Source organism: Aulonocara stuartgranti, assembly GCF_965226115.1.
Source record: "Aulonocara stuartgranti genome assembly, chromosome: 6".
In the NCBI taxonomy this organism is placed as follows: Eukaryota; Metazoa; Chordata; class Actinopteri; order Cichliformes; family Cichlidae; genus Aulonocara; species Aulonocara stuartgranti.
In genome coordinates this window covers 12,624,101-12,646,521 of record NC_138944.1, presented here as the reverse complement: position 1 = coordinate 12,646,521, position 22,421 = coordinate 12,624,101, and the positions used below count along the sequence as shown (strand labels likewise).

The 22,421-nt window shown below is 37.7% G+C and overlaps 1 protein-coding gene across 2 annotated transcripts; it reads left to right on the top strand.

Annotated features, from left to right (window-relative positions):
* The first annotated feature begins 2,814 nt into the window (after positions 1-2,814).
* On the top strand, positions 2,815-22,262 carry LOC309708319 (solute carrier family 24 member 2). 2 transcript variants are annotated; one of them, XM_082536256.1, is made up of 10 exons: positions 2,815-3,028; positions 4,030-5,157; positions 13,737-13,772; positions 14,124-14,241; positions 15,496-15,579; positions 16,421-16,500; positions 16,658-16,795; positions 17,013-17,102; positions 19,428-19,594; positions 19,707-22,262. In XM_082536256.1, exons 2-10 carry the CDS (start codon positions 4,237-4,239, stop codon positions 19,954-19,956), a joined length of 1,884 nt encoding a protein of 627 aa, XP_082392382.1. In that variant the 5' UTR covers positions 2,815-3,028; positions 4,030-4,236; the 3' UTR covers positions 19,957-22,262. The 2 variants fall into 2 exon arrangements, with proteins under 2 accessions (XP_082392382.1, XP_082392383.1); XM_082536257.1 differs by having other exon boundaries at positions 2,816-3,028; positions 14,124-14,235.
* The last annotated feature ends 159 nt before the right edge of the window (positions 22,263-22,421 follow it).

Genomic DNA, 22,421 nt, shown 5'->3' with positions numbered 1-22,421 from the left:
AGTAAGTGAACTCAGCTATTCATAGACTCATTATATAGATCTCACCAATTACCTGGGCCGTCCCTGTTCACAGAGAAAATGTCCCTCCCTTTCCAACTTAGCTGCTATTTCAGACAGGAGCTTTTAGCCAATAAGCTGCTGCTGATCCTAGCTTCACAGAGGAACATCCATTTTGCGTTCTTTTCATTGACCTAGGAAGGAAAGAAACCCACTTCAGCTCTTAACCTAATATAAAAAATATATATGCAGTTAATTGTGCAGCTTATTTTTCATGCAAAAGTTCTGCAGGTATATTTATGTTTGCTTAGGTTTGATCAAATTCAGTCACCCAGATGTGGCTAGACCTTTGCACGGAATCTACATCTATTTAAGGGTTATTCCCTAGCTTGTGTTATTGCTCATTGTGATTGTAATTATTTACATTTCAAATTATATACTAGGTGTACCTCACCTACCCCAAAGGTTAGGTTAGCTCGGCTGATTATGCAACACATTTAGCCTTGCTAGGACTTTACATAGCTCTTAATCTCTCAGCTACAGATACACAGTCAGTACAGAGGTCAAACTTGTCTGCACAAAACCAAGTGTCTCTTCAGGACATGGCAATACTATGCTTTCCCATGTGGAAATATATAACCAGAGAGAATGCAAAGTTTTTATAGTTTGTAAATTCCTTTTTCCTTCCTTCCTTCCTTCCTTCCTTCCTTCCTTCCTTCCTTCCTTCCTTTATGTGACATGGTCTTAGAGAGTATCCAAACCACCTGGACAAACATTAGAAATAATATCTTTCTTATCCTTTCAAGAAAATTTAACAAAAGTCTCAGTCATGATATTAAAATGTAATTAAGATTTTAAATAGTCTTGGTTTGGTGAGAAAACAAAGAAATGAAGATGCAAATTTTGCTTACAAAGGAAAATAAGCAGTCCACTCCATTAAGTATACTCCCATTTAATTGGATAAGAGCAATTGGAGGTGAGAAAGGTCCCATAGGATTTAATCCCAGCAGGGTTTGTGGTTTGTAAGGAAACTGAAACAGCATTATTCGGATTATTCTTATTCTACATGTTATTCTGAATACACGATTCAAAATGAGTATGTCTTTACCAATGTGTGAATGTGTGTGTGAATGGGTGAATGACTGAATGTAGTGTGAAGCGCTTTGGGGTCCTTAGGGACTAGAAAAGCGCTATACAAATGCAGGCCATTTACCATTTAGAAGAATTTTCTGATGAGATTTTTTATAACGAGGCTAAATCTGTATTTTTTTGGTACAATACATTTGCCTATTACATGCTTATTCTCCCTCATACATCTGTCTTAGAGACATGCTAGGTAACAGAAATGGCAGCATCATTTGATCTTGCCCTCAGGTAGCTGCTCCGGCTTAACCCTGACCTGACATTAAGACTGTTTCCTAAGAGTGGGTGCGGCATTCAAAGCCCATTACATACATTCAGTAAATAAAAGACAGCATGGTGATATCACTTCCATAACAACTTGTTATTTATGACATTAGCATAACTGATCAATCCCAACATCAAAACTACTTACCTAATATCAGATGGTTCTTGTGCTGCCAAAACAGCTCTAATGTAAATTCTTTGAGAGGGGGAGGGGTTAAAGGTCAGTTTTGTTTGACTGCTAAATCTTAGCAGTGAATTGCAGAGTGGGACATCTTTGGATCCCACTACATTGAATGGATCTTCCAAATGCTTGATTGGATTGGGCTCTAGGGAGTGTAGAGGTCAGGTCATCAATTTGGACTCTTTGTTATGTTCCTCAAGCAGTTCCTGAACAGCTTTTGCAGCTTTGTACTGTCCAGCAAGAATCCAAGAATTCGCCACTAAAAGGAAAATATATGTTTGTATACATCATAGCCTTTTTATTTATTTATTAATTTATTTTGAAAACCAGTCTAATATGCACACAAGATATATGCTGAAGTTTGTTACAAAAACATAAAATCTAAAGTTTGGGGGAAGAAGCACCCAAAGGCATCTTGTTTCATGAATCATTCTGATCTATTTAAACTTGGTATTTATACATCAGGTTAAATGTTTTTCTTAAATTGTTTTTGGTTTTGCTACCTACAAAGTAAATGTTAAGTTATTTAGGTTTCTTCTCTGTTAATTGAGTTTTTTGGTGTGGGAGTAGGGGAGATTAGGTAAGAAAAAGCAGAGCTGCATCATATTTCAAATATGAAATGTGAAATTTATGGTTTGTCCATCTTTGTAAGAAATCACAGTAACTTATTTTGTACTTTCAAAGTATATACATACCTCAGAATCTATTCTCTCACATGTAAATATGTTTTATGCAGCTTAATAAGGTATCTAACCCTCTAAGAAAAAAATTACTTAAATTAATAAAACTAAATGGCAAAATGACATCCTATAACTTTCATTTTTTTAAATAGTTTGGCATCCTATTTATAGGTTATAAACCTCTAACGCATACAAATATCATGCAGCATCTATTGTGAACTATGCTGCAGAGTATTGCATAACAGAGTAAGTAGGATCATTTTCAAGCGCTTTATACACAAGACTGTGATCTGATAATTTCAGCCTCATCAAGCTGTAAGATTATTGTTCTCAATCCATTATCTGTTCACTTGTTTGTAGAGCTAGGAAGGAATTATGCAGGTGATTTGGAGAGGTGGGGCGATAGGAAGGGTGGCCAGAGGAAGCAGATACGATTGACATATATAGTGATCCTCATTTTTTAACAGTGACTTGGCGACAGAGAGGACAAGGAAGGAGGAGAAAGTAAAAGGAGGTGGTCAGTGTCAATGGGGGAGGAACACTGAAAAAGAGGGAGGAGCTCCTTCAGGACATGCTGTCCTGAAGCTTTCTGTGCTTAGAGAAGAAAATCTCACTGAGGATTTACTGTTGAGACCTGCACTGAACACCTGGGATCATTTTGTTTTAAGAGTCAATTTACAGGAATATTCACTCAGAGATTCAGGATCTGACAAGCTGTTGACTGCTGTACTTTTCTCCACTGAACTGGAGATATCCAAGAGTGGTATGAGAACCTAAAAGATGAATGTGTGTGTTTGGTGTGTAGCTGCAATTTGTCTTCACTCTAATAACCTAAAAGATTTAGTATTCATCTGACAGCAAATTGTTGCTTGTTTAAAACATTTAAATGATAGAAATGAGACTGCACAAAATTGTAAGACTTCAGAGATTATTGTTGCTTTTGTAGAATAGAATAAGTGTTTAATAACTCTAATGTGCAAAATAATCTCATCAGGTCTCATTTTTCATTCTGTTCATTTTGTTGGTGCCTACCTTTTGGTACCTGTGTGCAGGACGTGAGGCTAATCTAAGTATATCCTATGGGGGATTAAAAAGCTCTCTAATGCGATTTCACTAATGTTCTAGCTACAGTTAAAGAAAAGCTTTCACTGCATCTTCTCAGGACCAATTACAACACCAAAATTACAAAAACTACAAGTGAAAAAAAAATGTTGCTATATGTGATTTTAACTGTTATTTAAAATTAAGTTCTACCAAAATAAAATTATATATTTGAAGGTTTATGTGTTTGAATAAAATATGATTTACTCTAGATTTGAGAATAGCTATTTCTGAAGCTGCTTTTTAACAAGGGTTTTAGTTTGTGACACTGTTACAAAAACAATACTTGCAGGGATGCTTGAAAGGAAACAAGAATGCTTGAAAGACTAAAGAATCAGAAGGGAACAACTCATCAAACACTTGAGTAAAGTTAAACCAACAAAGTTTCTCTCTGAGAAATAGCAAAGAAGTAGGTGAATGGGCATACGCGAGCCAAGGAGGCCACAGTAAAGCTAATAGCAGGAGTGAAAATGTTTGTTTTTTTTAAGGAAAGAAATAAAAGGAAAAAAAGGATACTCATCAAAATTGCTGATTATTATTGTCATTGGACGGCTCGTGTGATTTCCATTTGATAGATAAATAGTTAATTATTATGCATATCTTTTTATGTCTATATTTCATTTGCACACTTGTATTATAACTTCTGTTTTCTCTGTCTTGCAGTGTGTAATATGGGGAAACCTTTAAATGGCATAGATCCTGGAATCAGACTGAAGGGCTTCCGTTGTGTTTAAACCTGGCAGCAGCATGCAAACCAATTGGTAAACCGCCGTGGCCTGTCAAACCCCCACCCTTATAGCCAATATCACCACCAACCCAGCTTTTGGGGGATTCCAGACACTTCCACTCTGACAACCTGCACCAAACAGAATGGATTTCATCCTACCCATAAGAAATCAAGACCTGATAGCATATTCCAGCTCACCACCTCGCCTGGGCCCTCAAAGTAGGAGTACCATGCACTTGTACCATGGTGTCAAGAGAAAGCTACGGCCTGGACGGATTTTGGGCTTTATCATCAGCCTGGTGGTTGTCTGCACAGTCTGTTCATGGAGTGCCTTGATGCTGGCCAAATCAGTGACCACTCAGGTAGATTCAGCTGCTGAACGCTCAGCTGAGGGAGCAATGCCCCAAAGAACTCTTCTGCAGTACCGGAACCTTTCAGCAGCACCAGAGGATACACCAGTGGCCATGAAATCCTCCAGTATAGAGATGAATCATGGGGACTACCCAACGGACTATTTCAGTGTGGAGGACAGGCGCCAGGGCTACGTAGTGCTTCATATGTTTGGCATGTTGTACATGTTCATAGCTTTAGCCATTGTCTGTGATGAGTTCTTTGTTCCTGCACTCACGGTCATCACAGAGAAGCTGGAGATCTCTGATGATGTAGCAGGAGCCACCTTTATGGCTGCAGGTGGGTCTGCCCCAGAACTCTTCACATCTGTTATAGGAGTCTTCATCTCCCACAGCAATGTGGGTATTGGTACCATTGTGGGATCGGCTGTCTTCAACATCCTATTTGTAATTGGGATGTGCGCCTTGTTCTCCAAAGAGGTGCTGAATCTCACCTGGTGGCCTCTGTTCAGAGATGTCTCATTCTATATTGTTGGCTTGCTCATGCTCATCTATTTCTTTTTGGATAATCAAATTGTGTTGGAAGAAAGTGTTAGTCTGCTGCTATTCTACACCTTCTATGTAACTTTCATGAAGTTCAATCCCAAATGCGAATTGATCATCAGAAGCATTTTGGGCAGCAACCAGGTGGACGAGCTGGAGAATGCACAGAAGGTGAGCTGACTCCACCCATCCATCCATCCATCCATCCATCCATCCATCCATCCATCCATCCATCCATCCATCCATCCATCCATCCATCCATCCATCCATCCATCCATCCATCCATCCATTTATCCTCCCTACTCTTACCCAGATGTTTTCTACTCCACAACACCCTTGATCATTGTCAAGCGACAGCTTTGTATAGTCTATAAATATTCTTCCAAGGTTAAGTTCCAAAACGTAAAACATAAATAAATAAATAAGTAAATAGAAATGCCAAAAAATTTCACAAAAGATTTCATCCACACTTCAATCTACTGGGTCAAACAACCATGAAGACTTTAAATTAAAAGAGTGTATCAGGAGAATGAGTCTTACATCTCGGATACTAAAACTAGGGAGTTTCTCAGAAAGAAAAATGCCTAATTTGAAATGAAGAAACTGATTGATTGATAGATAGATTGAATGATTTACATGAAATCAATTAATCAAAAAAAACAACAACATGTATATAAAATTAACCAAGAAAAGTGCACTGTAAATAGGTAAACAAAGAAAAAGGACACTGAATCTTCTCCAGCAACACTATACCACTTGATTTGCATAGGAAAGGAGTGGTACAAAGTATAAGCTTCAAAATGGTTTATTTTGTTGTTGTTGTTGTTGTTGTTGCTCTTGTCATTTTGTTGTTTAAAATTTTTCAAGTAAATTACATAACAGGGAAAACTTACATAGACTGCTGAGCCTTAGAATAATAGTATTCATGGTTTGAGAATTTGAGAGGGTGTTAAAAGAGACCTGAGTACTAAACAGACTGCATTCTATCATCCATCAAAATCTCCTTAATTTCACTTTCAAAGGATATAAACATTTGTGCACCTGTGTACTTCAGATGATGTTTGATAGACAGCCAGATTACACCATATTCATGCTGACTAAGACCAGGCTTCATCTTTAATCATTACTTTTAGTAATGGAGTTCAGACCAGAGTCCAGCAGGGCTCTTAGAACAGTAGTGATGTAACAGAGCCAGTCAATGTCCCCATTTAAACTGGATTACAAGACTTAAGATTTTTTATGTTTGAAAACTTAAGTAAGTTAAAGATTAGATTAATCTGTCATGCATTTAATTTCATTCAAATTTTGTATTTTTCATTAGGGTTTTACTGTATTCCCATCTATCGAGATCATCACAGGTATTATTGAACATTTGCCAAAGACTTGCATCAGCCAAGTTGGTGGTCCAAACTACTTAACCACAAAGTTTTGCTTGAACAGATTTAACATATACACTCACTTTACAATTTATTTCAGATAATAACAGGAAAAGGCATGTCATGCAGAAATTGCCACCAAAGTGCCACACTAAGATTTTTTTGTGATGACTTAACCATCAATTGGACTCTTTTATTGTTAATTCCTTCATGTATTCCATATAGTCTAAAATGCCAAAACTGAAGCAATGATGTGAGAAGGAAAAGTACTAGTACAAACCTCCGTGTGCATTTCTCTGCTCTGTTAAGTCCTGTCCCTCATTTAGCTCTCCCAGCTGTGTCCTCACATTAGAAAAAAAGTGGGCGGGAGCTGTTATCTATGATAGAGTAATGTTTGGCCCTGTTTTTTTTTTTTTTAATTTAAGCATCAGTTTCTGTCGTTATTCACATCGTTAATCATTTAAACAAATGGAATCAGAAACAGTTGTTCAGTGACTCACCATCTATCCTATTATTGTTTGGGTACAGCTGGAGTTGAATCTGTTGCTCTGCGATTTCTTAATCATATGTGTGTAACCTCATCTGCCATCGTCCACTATCAGTGCATCAGGGTCATATTCAATCCATTGCTATACATGCTGCTTCAGTAATACTCACATTTCACATTGCATATTAGCTCTTGACCTCTGATGTGATGGTATTTGCTTTAAAGTTCCGCCCATGAAATTTTCTTGTAGGTCTAAACAAGACAAAATGTTCTCCAAATATTACTCCAAGTGGTTTTATTTCAGCATTTTTGCCATTAATGGCAAATGGCATATGAAGTATGATATAAATATATTTAAGCTTTTTCAACACAATTTCTTAAGAATTAATTTCCATTGTAGAGTTGTTATATTTTAGTTCATACTGAATTATTTAAACCTTTGATTACATACACATGTGTGCTAATCAAACTTAATATCACTGTTATTACAGAAGCTCTGTTTGACATCTGTGCCCTTCTGGGAATCAGCTGTTCCCCAAGCTGCCTCACTTGAACCAAAGAACAGCTTTCTTCTTTTGCTGTCCAGCACTGGATGTCAAGCTGTCTTGCTCTCATGTGTTGGTAGCTCCTAAATAATCCCTCAGGTTAATGCTCTCTAATCCTATTAGAGCCACTAATAATAGTCAGGTGGTACCTGGAGGAGCAGGAATCAGCAGATCTCAGAGAGAAACAATCCTGCACAGTTCATTCTCTGCCTGCAGTTATGCTCATAGTGCTGTGAAGCTTGTATTTTGTATGTACATTGGACTTTTTCAAGTTGGTTTGCTCAGTGCATGCATTTCATTTGGGTAGCAGGAGATGATGAGAAGACTTGCTGGTTTGCTTACTGATGGGACTAAAGATGCTAATTCTTTCTAATCCCCTTATCAACTGCTTACCTGCAGTGACGACAGCAAACATACATTCAAGCACACTTTCACACAGTGTCTGCAGAGCACTGAAGAAATGTTCAAATTACATTTCTCTCATTTACTACAAGGCAGCAGAGGGCAGTGTGATTAAACAGAAAAGACCTTTCCATTAGTGCATGAATAAAGAAGGAGGATATTTTGGAATTGCATTGTGTTGTCCTAGATTTTTAATACTTTTGCTGTGGTTCATAAGTACATTTTTAAATGCTTGTTACCCAGAATGCAAATTTTATTTGATTTATATATGATAGAAATTGTAGCTGATCTTTTCAGGTTTTTAGAGCGAGTCAGCGTGCATCTGTGAATATTTTATTATTTATTTATAATAATTTTTAAAGCAGTAAGGATGATATCACAGGTGAGAGTGGAAGCAAGTTCTTTAACAGCACTTTGACCTGTGAGGGTTTCTGCAAGACTTCACATGAGGGCTTGAAAATTGCTGGTCTAAAAGTGGTGATGTTGATGATTAATCCTGACTAAGTCCCACAGCTCAAATGGTCAGGAAGAGAGAGACAGAGGGGAAGAGAGAGGAAGAGAGAGAGACGTGTACTTTATGTAATTTCAACTTTATGTTTATTATGAAAACATGATCTGATTTTGCATCAGTGACATGATGGTCAGTAGAATGATGGGAAATCCATGTTTAAACGTGCTGACCTGAGGTCAGCACTTTACATCTTGGCTGTCTTCCAGTGTCTATAGTTTCCTGCTCGGAGAAGATGAGATCACCAAACTTGAACAGCAGCTTAGTACAATAAATTGTTTAGTAAATCTTTTAATAGCTATAGCTTTAATAGCTAAACAATAGCTATACCAACATAAGGAAAGCTGACCCTGAAAAGAAAAACAAGACTATATGCACTTACTAAAGTTATAGCTGTTAATCCAGAAACTGGCCTGTGCTGAGCTGGTGATTTTTTACATAGCACAGAGGAAGTGCTTAACACTAAATATCACAAAGTAAGTCATCTAAAAGAAAAATGTGTAAAACATGTTTTTCAACTAATCTCATAGCATCCCTTGGTGCAAGGAGCTCCACCTCAACTAGCTCTACCATAGCTGAGATGGAGGCGAGTGTATTATTTCCCAATAAACCCGTAAAAAATATGGAAACCAGTATGTTATTAACATCTGTTTTACATATCAACAGTCCAAAATCAAAACCTTTACACATGTACACATACAGTGGGGCAAAAAAGTATTTAGTCAGCCACCAATTGTGCAAGTTCCCCCACTTAAAATGATGACAGAGGTCAGTAATTTTCACCAGAGGTACACTTCAACTGTGAGAGACAGAATGTGAAAAAAAAATCCATGAATCCACATGGTAGGATTTGTAAAGAATTTATTCATAAATCAGGGTGGAAAATAAGTATTTGGTCACCTCAAACAAGGAAAATCTCTGGCTCTCACAGACCTGTAACGTCTTCTGTAAGAAGCTTTCCTGTCCCCCACTCGTTACCTGTATGAATGGCACCTGTTTGAACTCATCATCTGTATAAAAGACACCTGTCCACAGCCTCAAACAGTCAGACTCCAAACTCCGCCATGGCCAAGACCAAAGAGCTTTCGAAGGACACCAGGAAAAGTATTGTAGACCTGCACCAGACTGGGAAGAGTGAATCTACAATAGGCAAGCAGCTTGGTGTGAAAAAATCAACTGTGGGAGCAATCATCAGAAAATGGAAGACATACAAGACCACTGATAATCTCCTTCGATCTGGGGCTCCACGCAAGATCTCATCCCGTGGGGTCAAAATGATCATGAGAACGGTGAGCAAAGATCCCAGAACCACACGGGGGGACCTGGTGAATGACCTGCAGAGAGCTGGGACCAAAGTAACAAAGGTCACCATCAGTAACACTACAACGGCAGGGAATCAAATCCCGCAGTGCCAGACGTGTTCCGCTGCTGAAGCCAGTGCATGTCCAGGCCCGTCTGAAGTTTGCCAGAGAGCACATGGATGATACAGCAGAGGATTGGGAGAATGTCATGTGGTCAGATGAAACCAAAGTAGAACTTTTTGGTATAAACTCAACTCGTCGTGTTTGGAGGAAGAAGAATACTGAGTTGCATCCCAAGAACACCATACCTACTGTGAAGCATGGGGGTGGAAACATCATGCTATGGGGCTGTTTTTCTGCCAAGGGGACAGGACGACTGATCCGTGTTAAGGACAGAATGAATGGGGCCATGTATCGTGAGATTTTGAGCCAAAACCTCCTTCCATCAGTGAGAACTTTGAAGATGAAACGAGGCTGGGTCTTCCAACATGACAATGACCCAAAACACACCGCCCGGGCAACAAAGGAGTGGCTCCGTAAGAAGCATTTGAAAGTCCTGGAGTGGCCTAGCCAGTCTCCAGACCTCAACCCCATAGAAAATCTGTGGCGGGAGTTGAAAGTCCGTGTTGCTCGGCGACAGCCCCAAAACATCACTGCTCTCGAGAAGATCTGCATGGAGGAATGGGCCAAAATACCAGCTACTGTGTGTGCAAACCTGGTAAGGACCTATAGTAAACGTTTGACCTCTGTTATTGCCAACAAAGGTTATGTTACAAAGTATTGAGTTGTATTTTTGTTATTGACCAAATACTTATTTTCCACCCTGATTTACGAATAAACTCTTTACAAATCCTACCATGTGGATTCATGGATTTTTTTTTCACATTCTGTCTCTCACAGTTGAAGTGTACCTCTGGTGCAAATTACTGACCTCTGTCATCATTTTAGGTGGGGGAACTTGCACAATCGGTGGCTGACTAAATACTTTTTTGCCCCACTGTATATTTGTACTCTCTTAGGTACTCTCTTTGGTTCTCTATTTTACAAATGTATTATTAGAAATACCAAAACAAAAATTACTGTCATTCATAAAATTTTATTTAACACTCTGTAGTCACAGGAAATGTCACTACTGAAAATCACATCTTGGAAAATACAGGTTAGTTATACATTTTTGAGTCTGCTGGCATTAAATTTTAAAAAGCTGTGGTGGATGGTTGTCGTGCAGGGCAGGTTTACGTGTAAACAACTTGCAGAAGAATTTCATGTAATATTATCACAATGTTTATAGAAATTGTGGGCAAGATATTTTTAGAAATCTCAAAATACAGCATGTGGGCTGAAACTGTGCTGCAAAGAGAAAAAATTACTCCATTATTTACAATTTTATTAAATGTAGATTACTAACACAATAGGGATTTTGTTATTATGACACATAATAAGAGCTTGGTAAAAAAGTAATATGTTATGTAAAATGCAAAAAAACACCCAAACTTTATAAATGATAGTTACTTGTCAGATTGCAGTATCTAATTAACAACTTCAATCAGAAAATAAATTGAAATAAAAAAAAATTGCTTCTTTCAAAGAGGAATTACCAAAGAACAGCTTCAGGCTCAACAGATTCTACAGCAGGCTGCAAGTGTCTTCTGTCATGCAGCCACTCTTATGAGCCATGTGAGCATTAGCTAACATGACCTAATGCCAAGCTGGCTTCTGCTTACAGTGCTCAGAAATCACGAGGCCAAGAAAGACAGGTGACAACAAAAGGCAAGCTTCCTTAACTTTAGGTTTGGTCCTTCATTTGACCATGTTTTTCTTGCTATCATCACCATCATTATTATTACCATTATCATCATCATCATCATCATCATCATCATCATCATCATCCATATTATTATTTCATTTTATATATATTTTTTGTTACAAGGGTAAGATGAATGCTGTGAAGTATTCACATCTTCCATCTTCAACCATCAAATGGTTTTAGAAGATTGGCCAAAACTTTCTAAAATTATGTTGTTTAGCTGAGTTTAATAAGTCTAATGAGAAATATGATACAATATTTGAACTCACAACAATATAAAAAGGAAGAAAAGGCTCTGACTGATAAGATACATAGTTTTACTAGATTTAAATTGAAAACTGATCTCTATCAAGATTAGACACAATTGTTATTACCAAACAACCAGGTGGACCAGAGCAATTTGGTAGTGATGACTTCAAAAAACAATACTTAACCACCCGTGTCTTGGTTTAGCAACCCTAGCAGTGGCAGGTGTTTTAATTAAAGGGATTATCTGCTCAATCTCTGAAGACTCAGTCATGAAAACGTGCCAGGCGTGGTATTTTGTCTGTGTTTGTATATTTCTCAGAGACCACTTTAGTGCTCGATTTTGTTCATGAGATACTTGTTGAGTATAAGATGACTTTGTGGCTCCAGAGTGTGCCGGTTTAATGGTTTAAGCTTTTGCTTGGCAAGTGAAATGTTGCTGGTTTTGTTTCATTTGGAGACATAAATTCCATTTTGGTGTTGTGGCAGGAAGGGTACCTGTTGTTAAAAACAAAACCAACCATCAAGTTAGTTAGAAAACCCTCTGTTGTTGAGTTTAGCATGTTCACTCTGTGTTTGTAAAACGCCTCATTTAGATTAAGTGGAGACCATTTAGCAATAAGATCACACCAGCAGTGACAACAATGAGGTCTTGGACCACATCCAGTATTGAAACTGTACTTTCTTATGATGTCACTTGCATCATTTACCAGTACAAATACAGGCCATTTACCATCATTTACACTACTTTATGGTACCATGGCTTCCTCTTGCACAGTTGTGACCCAGTCAGGTTTCTGGACCACACTGTCATGATTATAAACAACAGACAAGCACAATCACACAACAAATAGGTAAAAGGACCAGAAAATCTATATTAATCTAATATTCGTCTAAATGGTTTTTGGGGTTTTTTTGGCTGTTGCTTTGCTAATGGAGCTTTAATTGCACTCAGGATAGTAACTATATCTTCTCATTTATCTTGTTCTTTGGTTCTTTGGAAGCTATTTTACCTTTAATAAGATTTACATCTTTGGAACAAAGTGAGTAAAAATACAGGATTATCATGTTTATACAAACCTGTCAGAAGTAATATTTTGGGAGACAACTTTGGAACAGTAAACACTGAGAATTTATATTATTTTAATTTGCCTTTCACCTTGGAAATGGTGCAAAAAATCTTCTATAGCCTTTAATATGAATCCAATTTGTGATTTTTTCCCCCCTCCAAAGCCAAATGGTTTTGTAGTTTGTAGTTATGCTGCTCATGGTTTGTCCTTTTAGTCTGTGTGCATGTTTTCTTTTCTTTGTTTTATCCTTGCTAGTTTTTCTGGAGTAAAATCCAGCTTTTTTGTTTTCTTTCACCACGGCGTGTATACCTCAGTGGCACAGTGTGAGTTAGGACTGAGGGAGCTTTGACATGTATGTATGTATGTAGCTATAAAGTGACATGGCTGGGATTGAGATTAGTGTGAGATCCTCCTGTGTGTGTAGTCTTCGTGTTGGAAAGATACCTAAAACGTGCAATGGTTTGCTTTCATGAGGAAGTTTAAATAAATACTGGACATGAACAACGTGATGTAATCTCCACTGAAGTTATACATCTAATTTCCCTCGGGATGAATAAAGTATTCTGATTCTGATTCTGATTCTGATTCTAAAATAGCTGGGATACTGAAAAAGAAGGTGATGATAAATCTTGAGTAAATATTTTTTAATCTTTTCATTTTTGCATAATTACTTGATTAATGGTGTCTTTACCCTCCCTGCTGTTAGAAATAATTTACATATACTTGATCTAAAAATGCCTTCCAAAGTGCTTTGTGAATAACTCAAGCTGAGGTCCTATTCTTTCCCTATTCCATCACCATTTCCATGTTTATTTTAATTAACATTTGTTTAAATGCAATCCAATCCAGTGCCACAAATACAAAAAGTGTTGGTGGCATTTTATTAAATATACTGAATATACTGACTACATATTTAATATGTTTATTATATTCTCCATTACAGTAATCTATTATTATGTCTATTATTATATTTTTATTATATTATTGTTTCTGTGTTCTTTCCTAAAGGTAAATGCCCCAAGTGATGACGAGAACAAGCTTACGGTAAGTTTATTTGTACTGTTTTATAAGCATAACATAGTATACCGCTTCTATATTTCACTATATTTCAAATCTTTCAAAAATGTTTATTTAAAAATGTGTTTCTTGTGCTTTCATTTAATTTTTAAATAGTAGCTTAACGTCTTATTATCTTTCTTTTCCCCTTTGGAACATTGCAAATTTAATTGTATTTATTTAAAGAACTGAAGCTGTGACCGGCTCCACCTGACAATGGTTTAAGACTATAATAAGCCCATGAGTGGACACAGAGAGAAATAATGATGCGTAAAATAAGTGTGCATTTACATTTGAATCCATAAAAACATTTGGTATTTGTGCTTTTATGTTTTACAGGCTAAACCCAGGCTGCAGAGGGAAGGCAGCTGTGCTTCTCTACACAACTCGCTGATGAGAAACAGCATCTTCCAGCTCATGATACACACACTGGATCCCCTCAGTAATGAGGGTATGAGTGAGCATGCGCAGATACAAATCACGTACACTCTCACAAACATTATAATCTTCCCAAATTCGAAATGTTTCAAATAAACACAGAATGTGACACATACAATGTGCTGACATAAAGATTACATTCCCTCACCACAACAAATTCAAATGTGACTTTTCTTGAGATTAAATAAAAGTTAATAACTTCAGGTTTCCAAGAAACAGATTAAGCCTAGCCCAAGATCAAAAGGATATCCTATGAAAGGTTTATATCTAGGATTAGGCTTAAGAGCATAGACAGTTAAGAGAGTTGCAGAATGGCTGCAATCACAGCATTGCAATAAAGATGCACCCTTAGGCCTTCTCCTTGATTCAGAGACGGTCCTTCCCTTGGCCTCCTTGACTCCCCGCTCAAACCAGCGTTCCTCCCTGTCCAGGATGTGTATGTCCTCCTTACTGAAAGAGTGTCCACTGGCCTGTATGTGTAAATAGACTGAGGAGTCCTGACCTGACGAGGTGGCTCTTCTGTGTTGTGCCATCGGCTGAAACAGAGGTTGTTTGATTTCCCTGATGTATAAATCATGGGAATCCTCCTGGCATTATACTATAGTATAATACCAAGGGACCAGATCCTTGGGGAACACCAATTTTTGGTGCAGCCTGTTTTGGGGTTTAAAAACAACAGAGGCGCTGTGTTTAGAAAAATGTGTCTCAGCTGTTCCAATACTAACCCTAGCCCTTTTTTCCACTTCTTCCATGTACAAGTTGGCCACAGTGGGTGTAAAAGGGTAACCCATGGCATGCCCATATTTCTGCCTGTAGTAATGACCCTTGTATGTGAAATATGTGTAATGAAGACACAGTTCCAAGAACAAACACACTGTTTCTGCTGAGAGTGGTCCTGATGCTGAGGTTAGGGCCATCCTGAAATCTCTTACGAACTACAAACAACACAAGTTAAGAGAGATGTAACATCATACGAGACCATTGTTTCATCTGCCTCCATGATGACACCATAGCCACTGATCAATGGTCATGACAATTTACATTGTTCATTCAGTGGGCTAGTTTCAGTCATTGTGCAAATGTACTGTTTATAGGGTTGGGAAACCTACAGTCAGCTGAGACTAAAGGAGTCACTTGGATGAGTGACGAAACGCCTCCCCCACTGAAAACGCTACGTCCAAATGAACAGAATCAACTTTTTGGGATTTCCATAACTGGATGATTGAGCTTGCATTAAGACATGTTGCATTAAGGACTGTTTCTTTTGTTTTAGGACATTTTAAAGAGAAGGCTTCAATCCTTCACAAAATGGCCAAGAAGAAGTGTAAAGAAGACGGTGCCACTGCCAACGGAGTAGGTGTGTACCAGTGAATACTGAAACGCCAATGTACTTTTGGTCAACCACCAATCGATAAAGTGACAAATCAGTTGTGCAATTATTTATCAGTTTATAGATGAATGATTGAAACGGCACACAAATTTATCAGTATGTTAATTTAAAAAATAGTGGAATAGATCATGGGCAGGCTACACAAGAAAGAATTGTTCAGGCAATAAAGCTTTGAAAAGGAAAACTAAATGCTACCTTTTCATTTCACGAGAAGACTGAATCTTTATTTTTTTTTAATGTTTTCCCTCATTAATGTAAGTAACGTGACTGTCCCTTGCGTCACTGATGTTAAAGAAACAGTTAAAATGACAAAAGTTTTATATTTTTATAGACAGTGATTGCATTAATACATTTATGGGTCAGGCTGTAATTTAGAGGGGTTTTTTCTGGTTGTGGATTAATCTCTGATTTATTTCATTTAATACATTTTAGTTGAACAGCTGATCTGTTATCATCCAAGAAGTTTTTCACAAAGATGCACAAACTGCTTTATACTTGTAAAAAAAAAGTAAACAAAGAGATTATCTTTTCTTTTTCTCAGTAGAGGAGATTAAACATGATCTTTGATTATTTTATTTCTAATTTGTTATTTTATATTAACTAACTATATTATAATTACTATTGATAAATTATTGCCATGATATTATTGCTCTTTTTTTATTGTCAGTATTGTCCCTCTATCTTTCTTGTTTCTTTCTTCTTCTTTTTTGTTTCAACACACCCTTTATTGCTTGTTTTAAGCACAGTTTTTAACTGTGCTATATAAATAAAATGCACTTACTTTTTTTTACTTACTTTCTACCTCCAGCTGATAAAAAGATCACAAAAAGTACAAATGTTGCAGTGGAAGTTACACCACCAATGAATGGTGCTGCAGGAGGAGATGAGGTATGGAAGCATCACTCCTTTTCAAAAGCAAAATGTTTGACCTATAAACAATCAGGAAATTTAATTTAGTTATGTTTACCCAAAGAAATATGTCCAAATATATTTATGTACAACATAGGCACAATATTACAATGTAAGATCATGACCTAATCCTCAGGATGGTGAGGAAGATGAAGATGAAGACAAGCCTTTGAGCCTGGCATGGCCTGACACTCCCAGGAAACAAATCACCTACCTCTTGATCCTGCCAATCATCCTCCCTCTCTGGCTCACGCTGCCTGATGTCAGGAGAGAGGTAGATATACACATAACCAAATATGAAAATACAAACTGAAATCCTATTTGAAAATAGAGTAGAGCTCCACAGCTCTACTGAGTAACACACACAGCTTTAGTTTAGGGGTATAGGGCTGTGCTTTGAATGCTCTCTACTGCTTGATTTTACATGTTAAGTTAGATGAAAAAGAAGTGATAGACTAAGAAGCTACATTGCTTTATTTTATGTTTTTTAGACCTCAGAAAGGTTCTTCCCGGTCACTTTCCTCGGCTCCATCTTTTGGATTGCGTTCTTTTCCTACCTGATGGTGTGGTGGGCTCATCAGGTATTTCCCACACAACGCACTCACAAACAAATATTAGAGTATGATTGTTTGCAGCATACAACAGCCTTGTTGTCTATACACACTATATCTGAGGCCTTTCTCGTCAGAGCGCAGCTGTCAGGGTGTTAAATGTGTGACCGTGGGAACTAATTCTGGCTAATCTGTCTTGAGCCACAGTCAGATCAACCTGTAGCACTCTATTTTAAGAGCACAAGTGCAGCGACAGGACAAAAGCACAAGGTTACTGACAAAGTGCACCTGCTAATTTAGCTTCTACAGGTGCAGCACGCCACGTGAAAAAGCATTGCCAAAAGTGCAATAAGAATTGGTCATTACGCTCTCACCTGTGAGTGGCAATGCGTAAATAAGTACATTTTCAGATATTGAAAGCCTCATGTCATTTTTAGTTTTTAAAGCAGCATCCATGGACTGATTCCCTTTATCTTCTAAAATACATGAAATATAATTGTTCTCTTAGGTTTGTTTTAATGAAAATATTATAATATTTTTTTGAAATAGGATTAGATTATATTTAAATATTATTATTTTTTTGTATAGCAGATTTAACTCAATGCATGCAGATGAATGTGTGTTATCCAGAAATATTTATTAATGAAAAAAAAAGAGGTTGGATGTTCTACCTGTGTCTGTGTGAGTGTTCCCCAGGTTTTTCCCAGAGTCCAAGACATGTATGTTAGGCTAGTTAGTTATTCTGTCTTGGCCGTAGTTGTGAATGTGAGTATTTAGTATTTAGTATTTATTTATTTATTGTCATTGTCAAGAACAATGAAATTGCGTTTGGGGCTTCCATACAACCCAAAAAAAAGAAGAAAATAATAAATACCCCTTAAAACCCAAGTGTACATATTTAACCCAGTGTGACTCCAATGCAATAAGACAATCCTTAGCAATAATGTTCGTAGAAATTCAGACAAAGACCTGAGAAACATGACAAAATACAACAATGCAACCCATTCAATATTATTGTACTGTGAGATATGATATCAGATATGATAGTTATCTATTTAAGAAAGAGGGGGGGCAGGAGGGGGAAGAGAATAAAGATATGATGCACCAATGCAGACCAGTTCATTGCTATTAAGAAGTTGGATATGGTTATTGTCCGTGAGAGGGGGGCAGAGAGTTCAGGAGCCTCACAGCCTGTGGATACAGGCTGTTGGCCAGTCTGGATGTTCTGGCCTGTATAGACCTGTACCTTCTCCCTGAGGGCAGCAGATGGAAAAGGTGGCGCGCAGGGTGATGTTGGTCCCGCAGGATACTGTGCACCCTCCTCAGACAGCGAGTGGGGAAGATATTACTGATCTCTGGCAGACTTGTTCCAATAATTCTGCCAGCTTCTTTCACCACCCGCTGGAGTGCTTGCTGATCGGCCTTGGTGCAGCTGGGGAACCACACTAGAAATCCATACGTCAGAACGCTGCTGATGGCACAGTTGTAGAAGTTCAACATCAGAGATCTGGGAATGTGTGCGCTCCGCAGTCTCCTCAGGTAGTAGAGGCGCTGTTGGGCCTTCCGTACAACTGAGGTGATATGGATATGGAGTGTGACTGATGCTGTCTTTTATGTTAGCTCTGGAACAGACTGGTGGTCCAGGGCCACGTATCTTGCCCTGTGACAACTGGGATAGGCCCCAGCACCAGTCCAACCCTGTACTGGATAACCAGAAACTAATGGATGGATGAAAGTCAACCCATAAAAAATAAACTGATTAATACAAAGAAATAAGAGAATATATCACTCTTTCAGCCAGGGACTCTTTTCTTTATAGACTTCATGTCTATATGTATTAATTTTAGAAGTGTTATTAGGTTGAAGAAAGTAATGTTTTGTGCATCATTTTCAGTAATATGCAAGCCTGAATGCATGAAACTGCACACAGCTAGAACTGGACATGTCTAATCAGCTACATTTATCATCTGAAACTTAAAATGTTTCTTCTTGGTGATTTTTCCTGATACAGAAGATATTTCTCAATTTCTGAAATTCTGTGTGAGGAACACGAGCAGCTGATACAGTGTGCAACACACACACACACACACACACACACACACACACACAGAGAGAGAGAGACTTACAAACTCTGCCCTTAGTGACACTTGTTGACTAAACTAAATGTAACGTCACGTCACAATTACTGTGAAGTGTAGGGGCCCTGTCTTTCACTTTCATGCATACGTCTGAATGACAGAGTTATCATAACTTTAACCTATGTTTTCCTTGACAGGATGCTGTCACATTAGTAGATTTAGGTTTTGTGTGGCTGAAAAGAACTGAAGATTTGAGTTGGAATATTATTCATTTTAGGTTGGAGAAACTTTCTGGATCACAGAAGAAATCATGGGTTTGACAATATTAGCAGCTGGCACTTCAATTCCTGACTTGATCACCAGTGTGATTGTAGCTCGAAAGGGCCTCGGTGACATGGCTGTGTCCAGCTCAGTGGGCTCCAACATCTTTGACATCACTGTGGGGTGAGTCTGCCAATAAACAAGAACACACAAGCCATTCATTTTTAAATAAGAATGTGCCAAGAAAACCCAATTCTTCTCTGTTGTCTTTTCTATGCCTCTGTCCTCCCTCCAGTCTGCCATTCCCCTGGCTCATTTTCAACATTATCAATGACTTGAAGCCAGTGGAGGTGAGCAGCAATGGCCTGTTCTGCGCCATCGTCCTTCTCTTCCTCATGCTGCTGTTTGTCATCATGTCCATTGCCGCTTGCAAGTGGAGAATGAGCAAGAGTCTGGGCTTACTTATGTTTTTGCTGTACTTTGTTTTCCTTGTTGTCAGTGTCATGCTGGAGGACAGAATTATTGTCTGCCCCATTACAGTCTGAGGGAGGGACTCTGGTTAACTGCTGGTCAAACAGCAGAAATTAAGCATAACAGCACATATTGACCATTACATAAAACAAACATATACACACTGTCACTTAATATGCACACAGTAGAGGTCTGCATAGCCACTGTCCACACACAGACATACAAGTTTGCACCCACACACACACACACGCACACACACACACACGGTTGTTGATGTCAGCTAGGCAGAAGCCGTGACATAAATCAATCTTGCAAATTCAGGCTGGTGCATCACAGGTGTTTATCCGTGGAAAACAGACCTGTGCTTCTTTTATGGATTTCATGCCATCGAATAAGAAGAATTCTCTTTCTCCGACGTGACTGCAAGCAGTTTCCTGTGTTGGCTGAAACATGCTGAAAATAATTGATGGTCAGTGAAAGAAAAGCCAGATTGAAATGTCAGCTGAAGATCTCAGATCTCAGCTGATTTTGGTTTGTTGATGAAGATGTCTCAAACCAAGTATGAGACATCATTACTCTTACAAGCAGATATTTAGTATATAAGATCATTATGAGGGCGATGTCCAATACTCCACGTACTTTGCTACATCAGAGAAATGTTATGTGTTTTTAAATACATTTTGACATTTGGGGTCATATTTGGCAGAATCCACTGAAATCTATTGTAGCACATATCAAATACTGAATAGTTGCTGCACATGGATAAAACTGGCTAAGGTTGTCAGTACTGCCTAAATATGTATATCCCAACTATCTATAACGAGCTTGTGAACATGACTTCTTCGGTTCTGGCTGCCTTTACATTGCATGACTTTAGTGAAGGGTTGATTCCCAGAGATGCAGTTTGGACAACGAGTGCTGGACTAAAGATTAACAGAGGTTGTTTTATTTTACTTGTTAAACTTCAAGGTTATTTTTCAACTTATATGTTCCTGAAAAAAGAGTGTTCAATATAAGCGATATCACTGCTTTTCATCTGTATTATTTTGATGTAAAACAACTAATGTACTGTAAAAGATAACACAGATTTGTGTTATTTCTGTTAGACTTACAGGCTGTAAACCATTGTTCAGTTAGTGACATAACGCTGAGTAAAAAGCAGGGAATTTTACATCCCTAGTAGTAGTAAGAAAACACAGTACAATGTTTCCATTCAAATGTATGCAAATGTTAAAATTTTTTCTTCGGGATTGAATGGAAATGTTTAAGGAGGTTGTAATTTTAAATACTTACAGAAAAATACAATAAAGAAATGTTAAACTGAAGAAAGGCTTTTACTTCTTTGGCATTTTCTCTGATGGTGCGAAATTTTTACTCTATTGTTGTTGTTTCATGAGCAAAATCCAACTACTGTGGCCCATTTAGTAACATGGGGCCTTGCTAAAAAGGCAAGTTAGTATCCATATTGTCCATCTTGAGCATTTTGCACCACCTGTTGCTACCAACCGCCTGTCCTCATATACAGCATAGACCACAGATGGCTTAAAATCTCTTCTAACCTGCCCCAAAATACTCAAAATAAATAAATGACACAAAAAAAAGTTCTAAAGGAAAAAAAATTTTCCCCTCGGTTCTCAGGAGAATTTGAAGCAGACTTTAATCTGGGCAATAATTTATAATTCTTGAAGAAATGAAAAATAGTTTATCTGAATTTCAGGAGCATGTCCACACCGCAAACAATGCCCTTTCGGTCATACACCTATAAATGCCTACACATATATTTCTGCATTCCCTTCCATTTTTCTCTAGTCAGCCTCTGCTGATTCTTCCCCAAACCCAAACGTTGTCTCTGGCCTACCTTGTTGCTTCATTTGAATAAACCTTTGTCATTTGGGTTGGGGTCCTTGCTAGTTAAATGAGCTGTAGACCATTATCACCTCCCTCTGCTGTTAATTCTTGGAAGTGCAAACATTAGCATTTAAAACAAGTAAAAAAAAAAATAAATAATGGAAACAATATATCACATCTTTGTTAAAATTATTCTTGGATTTTTTTTTAAATTCTGTATGCTAATATTGAAAAGATGTCATGAAAAATATCAGCTTTATTCAGGTACATATATATATATGCATATATATTTCTGATTATAAAACTCAGCACAATGTTCTCAGACTCCAGCTCAGATTTAGCCAGTCTATGCAGTATCACTACTACATTTTTCGTGCTTTGATGGATCATAAGAATGTGAGGAATGTATGTGAATGAGTGCATTTAGAAAGATTCGTTCCGACCAGTTTCAACAACAATGTTATAATGTTCTACTTGAAACATGTATTATACTGTAAAAACATATATAATTTATCTCTGTATAAAATGTTATATGGTCAAATAAAAAAAAATTAAAAAAATCAATGTCGGTGAACTTTTTTAGTTAATATTAAGAAATAGATGCTCCCGACAGCCTTGTCAGCCTAATTTAACTGCAGTATATTTGCAATTTGTGAATGAAAATCATATGAATTACTCTGCAGATCTTGGA